Source organism: Mandrillus leucophaeus, unplaced genomic scaffold, assembly GCF_000951045.1.
Source record: "Mandrillus leucophaeus isolate KB7577 unplaced genomic scaffold, Mleu.le_1.0 Scaffold37, whole genome shotgun sequence".
Lineage (NCBI taxonomy): Eukaryota > Metazoa > Chordata > Mammalia > Primates > Cercopithecidae > Mandrillus > Mandrillus leucophaeus.
This window is the reverse complement of record NW_012103920.1, coordinates 2,125,617-2,132,974: the sequence shown is the minus strand read 5'-3', so window position 1 is coordinate 2,132,974 and position 7,358 is coordinate 2,125,617. Positions and strand designations below refer to the sequence as shown.

Here is a 7,358-nt window from a genome sequence, read left to right as displayed (position 1 = left end):
GCCTGTAATCCTGGCACTTTGGGAAGCCAAGGAGGGAGGATTGCTTGAGCTCAAGAGTTCAAGACCAGCCTGGGCAATATAGTGAGAACTTGTCGTTACCAAAACTTTAAAAAAAAAATCAGCTGGGTGTGGTGGCTTGCACCTGTTGTCCCAGCTACTTGGGAAGCTAAGTTGGGAGGATCATTTATGCCCTGGAGGCAGAGGTTGCAGTGAGCTGAGATCATGCCACTGAACTCCAGCCTGGGCCCACCTGACTTCTGATGGCACCCCAAACTTCTACCTCGATATTCTCCGACAGATTCTTCATAGGTATAAGCTGACCACTAGGGCTGGTCACACGGAGGCCACCAACAGTCCCGCTGACATCGAAGTGGCTTCGGGCTGGAAAGGGGCTCTTTGGGAAACTCATCATCTGAAACCGAGAGCAAGGAGTGTTGGCCAAGGCCCCTGAGAAGCTGGCGGGTGAAAGGCAAGGTCCTCAGACTCAAGGAGCAGTAGCCCTGGCGTGTGGGGCAGGTGGGGCCTACCTTCCGCTGCCGCTGCTTCCCCTGGCATGTTTCCAGCGTCAGGGCTGAGGCCGCAGAGAGCCTGCCCTAGAGGACCCAGATCAGACTTGCTTTGGCTGAGCAATGACTGGACTGTAAAACCATCCAAGTCTTTTTTTTTTTTTTTTTTTCTTTTTTACACAGAGTCTCGCTCTGTCACCCCGGCTGGAGTGTAATGGCACAATCTCTGCTCACTGCAACCTCCGCCTTCCGGGTTCAAGCGATTCCCCTGCCTCAGCCTCCTGACTAGCTGGGATTACAGGTGTGTACCACCACACCCGGCTAATTTTGTATTTTTAGTAGAGATGGGGTTTCATCATGTTGACTAGGCTGGTCTCGAACTCCTGACCTCAGGTGATCCGCCCTCCTCAGCCTCCCCATCCCAGTCTTTCTTCCCCAAAAGCCAGTAAGTCTTTAAGAGAAACACATTTGCTTTCATTAGGGCTCAGGGAGTACACGGTCAGATGTGCTTTAATTTGTGGATGGAAAAGAGCCTGGGTTGGCCATTTCCAAGTTATGGCACTAAGCTGGAAGAGCTTTATTTCCAGTGACTACCTGAATCAAGGCTGTTGGAGAATTTTGCAACACAATGGAAAGAGGGTGAATCTGGGAGCCCAGAGGTCTGGGTCTGAAGCCCGGCAGAGCCACTTACTTGTGGCTTTGCAAAAATCATTGAAGCTCACAGGCACAGTGGGCACCATCATACTCAACACAAATGAGCAAATGCCCGTGAAAGTGCTCTGCAAACTGTAAAGGCAGTCCCCAAGGACGCTACTACTGTTGTTACCTTTATATCCACAGGCTCCTGGCCGTCCTCCAGAGAGCCGAGCAAGGAGGCAGTGGGCAGCACGAAGGTTGCAGAATCTGCAGCATCCGTGCGCAGGGAGGAGCCTTGCCAACTCCAGGGTTGTATTCTGGCCACAAGGTGAGAACAGAAGTGGCAGGGGAGGGAGGAGAAAGTCAGTGTCGAGGAAGACCCCACACCTCCTCCACTACTGGGAGCCCAGCTTCACCATCAGAGTGGGGGTGTGTTTGGATCCCTATAGGTGGTTCAGCATGTTTGTTTCAGCAGAAGCAGCACAAGAGGCAGCTAGACTGGAGGCTCCTTGAGGGTGGGGCTTTGCCAGCCTTGTTTACTGCTATACCTCCAATGTCTACAGCAGCGCCTGGCATATAACAGGTAGTCCATCAATATTTTCATTGAATGAATAAATGAGCTTGGACGCAGATTTTTCTCCAGGGTTATCTTCCCTTCCTACCTTGACCTCTGATGCCATGTCTTGACCCAGCCCCATCTTTTCTGGTCTTTGACTTTGCCCCTTTCTGATTGTGTTGAGGACCCCATTTCAGATCGTTCCTCTAATCAGGATACTGCTTTGGGAAACTGTCTCTGAGATCTAAGAGGGAAACCCTGGCAGGAGGAACCGAGGCTTGGGGCAAGGGGTCCCAGTGTTGCCAGCAGCATTGTCCAGCTCCTGCTTGTCAGGTGGAGGAATGGATGGTGTGGAGCATCCCAGGTATGGCGTCAGTGCTCCATGAGCCCTGTGTGTGTGTGTGTGTGTCTGTGTGTGTGTGTGTGTGTGTGTGTATGAGCCCAAGGTAAGTGGATCTTGAATTCCTACAGGCCCAAGGAGCAGCGGCTGGCCAGACACACGCAGGGCATGGTTAACAGAAGTCTGGTCCTATTCATTCAGTCCCCTCGCCTGCACAGCTGCCATGTGACCATCTCTCAGGACTCCTTCAGGTGGATCTAACACTGGGCTTGGCCCCAGGCATGGAGGCAACTCCATGCCTCCCTTCCTGTGCTGTGCAAACACTCAACATGGTGACAAGGGGACCTTCTCTCAGTGGAAAGCCCTTCCCAGCTCTAGGTCCCATCACTTCTCCTTCTTCAAGTCTGGTCTCCTGAGCTCTGCCTAGCACAAGGTTTTGGAGTGCGGGTGTGGAATGAGCCAGGTTAGGGGATGAGCTTTCTTGGGGACCCATGGTGTAGCTGGTTTGTACCTGTTTGTGTACACAGAGATGGAGGGGGTGGCCAGCACGGCTGGAAAGTCCCCCGGAAGTTTTCCCAGCAGGAGGGCGGTCTGCACATGCTCCACAATTCCAAGCAGCCGCGGCACTGTGGCACTCTGGAAAAGGAGGCAGGAGGATATTGCTATGGACCTGCTCCCATATACCATCTTTGGTTACTGTCACCAGGCCAATGTGGGACCTTCAGGAGGGATTGGGAGAGGACAGAGAGGAGGGAGAAAGACGGCCTCGGAGGTGGCCCAAAAGCAGCACTCATAAAGTTTCCAGACTGGCTTCTGTGAGCCCATTCCATCCTCACAGTAACTTGGTGTGGCAGGGGCTTCACTAGCTCCATTGGACAGAAGGGGGATGGAGGCACAGAGAGGACAGGAGACTGTGGGAGGTCACACACTGATAAGGGGAAGAGCTGGGACTCATGGCGAAGCATATGGCTACAGAGTCTGTGTGCTGAGCTATCAGGCAATGTGGCTGTCTGGGCTGCTGACATCTGCCAGCACCCTATGGCTTGTTCCAGGGGAAATGGACAGCTGAGAGTAAGGCCATTCACCAGGTCTCCTGGGCTTCGAATCTGCTCCCCACCCATCCCAACTCCGAGATGAGATGCATCCTGACACCACGGCTGGTGCGGGGACCCAGGAAGGGCGGGATGTTTGCACAGAATTCCTATGGGGGCACAAATCGTATGTGTGTGTGTGCGCATGTGTGCACGCACATGAACACACAAGTGTGAGGGTGATGTCACTGCATGTGAATGGCAGTGTTTGAGCGTGTGTAAGTGTGCGTGAATGTGAGCGTGGTCCTGAGCATGTATGTGCGTACAGTGTTTGAGTGTGCATAGGTGATTGCATGATTATGGAGCGTGCAACCATATGTGGCAGTCTGTGAGTATGTGAGTACATGTGACTGCATGGCCCTGTGTGAAGATGTGTACGTGTAAATGTGTACCTTTGTGCAAAAGTGTGTTCTTCAGGCCATGTGAGAGTGTGAGGCCTCTCAGTGTGCGTGTGAGCTTGCACGTGAGTGTGAGAGTGGTCCCTGTTTTTGTGTGTGAGTGTGTTTGTGGAGATTGAGTGTGTCTGAGTATGTGTGTGTGTGCATCCAAGCATCTTTGTGTGTTGTGTGTCTTTCACTTCTTCCTGAATAGAGGTGATGGCCCCATGTGACAAAGAACTGTGCAACAGCAAGAAATGGGTTTTGTGGCTCTGTCATTATGCCATCTAGGAGGCTATGTCCCCACCAGGATGCTGGGGCCACGTGAGACAGTGCTACAACCTATTCTTACTCTGGCAGCTGCCTCTCTTCTGTGTTTTTGGTAAAATGAGCCAGGGGTTTACCTAGACCTCCTAGGGGGTCCATATGATCTCCCCATTTGGTAGCTTATTTGGGATGAAGCAGAGTGCCTTGATTTACACATGAGGAAAAGAGGCTTAGGTAAACTCTGTATCTTGCCCAGGTCACAAGCCTCCTAAGTGACAGAGGCAGGATTCAAACTCAGGCTGTCTCATTCCAGAGCCTGTGATTTGCCCACCACTCCACACTGCCTCCCAGAAGCCCTGCTCTCTGGAAATTTTCTTACAGCTCTCAGGGCAACACTTTAACCTCTGTGCCTCAGTTTCCTCATCTGCAAGATGGGGGGAAAAGCTCCACCTAGAAAAGCTGATGTGAGCTAAGCATTCAGTGTGTGTGAGGTCTGCATCTGGCCTGGACACCCACCTGGCTGCCGCTGGCCTCCGCAAGTTCTTCTGATCTGTTGCTCAGGGAAGCTTCCAGCACACTGCCCACAGCCTGAAACAGGTCCCTGGTGGCTGCCTGGCGCCTCTGGTCCTCAGGGCGGGCCTTGGCACTCACTGTCAACAGGGCTTCACTGGCATGCTGTAGAGCCCAGATGGCCTCCCACTGGGTTCACCCAAATAAGGAAAAGCAGTATGAACCCCTGCTTAAGATAAACCATTCCTGTGTCATTCAAGGGACAAGGGAAGCAAGAAAGGGAACAAGCCAGGAAAGAGCTGGGCTAGACCTGGCATGCAAGCTCCCTGTATCTCTGGTTTGAGACCAGGTCCTCCCACCTTACAGTCCTCTAAGATCCTTCAGGAGAGTAGCCTGGTCTGCCTCTGAATCCTTCCCAGGGTGCCCTGCACAGTGCCCAGCACATATTAGGTCTTCAGGAACATTCAATGACTAGGGGATGGATGGATGGATGGATAGATGAAGGATGGATAGGCAGTTGGATAAACGGATGTATGGATGATAGGTGGATGGGTGGAAAATGGATGGATGGAGGATGAATGAATGGGTGGATAGAGGATGAATGGGTGATGAATGGACAGATGGATGGGTGGGTGGATGGATGGTAGATGGATGGATGGGTGGATGGTGGGTGGATGGATGAGTGGTAGGTGGACGGATGGATGGATGGAGAATGGAGGATGGCTAAGTGGGTGGGTGGATAGATGGATGGATGATAGGTGGATGGATGAATGGGTGGAAGATAAATGGATGAAGGATGGATGAATGATGGATGAATAGATGGGTTGATGGTAGATGAATGAATAGGTGGATGGTTGTGTGGGTGGGTGGGTGGATGGATGCAGTACATATTCAAATTTTGTAGTTTTATATGTATTTGTGAAATTATTTGTCTAATGTCTGGCTCTCTCAGTAGTCTGAAAGGACCATAATGGCAGGTGCCATGTCTACATGATTTGCTGCTGAATTCTCAACGAGTTGCACACTACCTGGCACATAATTGACATTCAGGAAGCATTTGTTAAATGAATGATGAAATTAATGCATGCATGAATGGATAGAAGGATAGAGTGGAGGATGTGTACAGGTACATGTGTATACAGTGTATATGCATGCAAATAGATGGATTAGCAAATGGATGTGTAAATGGAAAGTGTCATATCATGAATAAGCCCCAGAATCAAGACCAGCCTTGTTAGCTTCAGGCTGGAAGATTTTAGGGGCACAACCTCCCACCAGAGTGGGTGGGTCAAAGCCAGGACAGTTCTCTCCTCTTCTGTTTTTTTTTTGTTGGTTTATTTTTGAGGCAGAGTCTTACTCTGTTGCCCAGGCTGGAGTGCAGTAACGCAAGCATGGCTCACTGTAACCTCGAACTCCTGGGCTCAAGTGATCCTTATGCCTCAGCCTCCTGAGTAGCTGGGACTACAGGTATATGCCAGTATTTAGGCTTTTTATTTTTTATTTTTTATTTTTTTGGTAGAGATGTGGTTTCCTTATCTTGCACAGACTGGGCCTGAACTCTAGGGATCAAGTGATCCCACTGCCTCAGGCTCCCTAAGTGCTGACCCACTTTCCCTGTTTTTAGGGCTTCTTTTTATTGTTATTTTTTTCATAGAGTTTTGCTTTGTCACCCATGCTGGAGTGCAGTGGCACAATCGCGGCTCACTGCAGCCTTGACCTTCTGGGCTCAGTTGATCCTCCCACCTCAACCTCCCTAGTATCTAGGACTACAGGCGTGCACCATGATGCCCAACCAATTTTGTTTTGCTTTGTTTTTTTTTGTTTGTTTTTTGAGACTGAGTCTCTATCACCCAGGCTGGAGTGCAGTGGCACGATCTCAGCTCACTGCAACCTCCACCTCCCGGGTTGAAGCGATACTCCTGCCTCAACCTCCCAAGTAGCTGGGACTACAGGCGCATACCACCACGCCCAGCTAATTTTTGTATTTTTAATAGAAATGGGGTTTCACCATGTTGGCCAGGCTGGTCTCAAACTCCTGACCTCAGGCAATCCACCTGCCTCGGCCTCCCAAAGTGCTGGGATTACAGGCATGAGCCACCGTGCCTGGCCTTTGTTTTGTTTTTGAAGGGATGAGGTCTCACTATGTTGCTCAGACTGGTCTCAAATTCCTGGCCTCAAGCGATCCTCCTGCCTCTGCCTCCCAAAATGCTGGGATTACAGGCATCAGCCACCGCACATGGCCTATGGCTTCTTTTTTAACCCTTGGCTGTCAGAACCCTGGGAACATGGTGTTTTAATTTGAGTTCTCCAAGAAGCAGATCCTGGAGCAAGGATTTGAGAGCAAGTCATTTATTTGGAGATAATCCCAAGAAACACTTGTGGGGAGTAGGGGGTGTGAGACAGGGAAGGGTGGAAGCCAGTACAGGAGTGTGATCAAGCCCATTACCTGGGATTCACTCCTGCTTGGGATTATCCATCAAGAGGGTTGAGGGAGGTGGGGTATTTATACACCAGCTCCATTAGTCACTGAACACTGCATGAATTTGCAGCCATATGGGCAGGTAGAGTAGGCTCTGAGGGTCAGAGAAGACCCCCAGAAGGGTAAGGAAGGGCAGGAGCTAGCAGCCAGATGTCAGGCTGGCATGCACTGAAGTTGAGAACATGAGCAGTCAGTAGCAGTGACTGGACTCACACTTGGCCACCCAAATATTAATGAGATTCAGTTACTCCCTCAAGTTGCTCACCAGCAGATGGGGGAGTGAGAGTCTGGGCAAACAGGCCCTCTCACCCAGCATGAGATACATGGGCTGCAGGAGGGGTGCCTTTCCATGAATCACCCATGCAGGACCCCTGGAAAGAAGATGGCAGAGGTCTTGGGAGCCCCAGGAGAGCCCTGTGACCAAGGGGCCCCTTCAACCTATGCTGATCACCCATCTGCCATGGAGGAGTGTGTCCCACGGTAGCCTCCGTAGATGGAAGCTACTCACCTGGGCCGAGGGTGTGAGTTCCCTACTCCGGCGGGTCACCTCTCTCAGCACCTCGGCCAGCTCCTGCACCCTCTGCATGTCCTCCAAG

The 7,358-nt window shown here is 51.3% G+C and overlaps 1 protein-coding gene across 1 annotated transcript in view; it reads right to left on the bottom strand.

Moving 5' to 3' along the window:
* PKD1L2 (polycystic kidney disease 1-like 2) overlaps window positions 1-7,358 on the bottom strand; it is a 139,916-nt gene that overhangs the window by 77,842 nt on the left and 54,716 nt on the right. The window contains exons 18-22 of the mRNA XM_011990120.1: window positions 7,271-7,351; window positions 4,290-4,472; window positions 2,550-2,674; window positions 1,333-1,459; window positions 281-412 (exon numbers count right to left, since the gene is read on the bottom strand). Coding sequence (XP_011845510.1) covers window positions 281-412; window positions 1,333-1,459; window positions 2,550-2,674; window positions 4,290-4,472; window positions 7,271-7,351 — 648 coding nt within the window. The remainder of the gene's footprint in view (window positions 1-280; window positions 413-1,332; window positions 1,460-2,549; window positions 2,675-4,289; window positions 4,473-7,270; window positions 7,352-7,358) is intronic.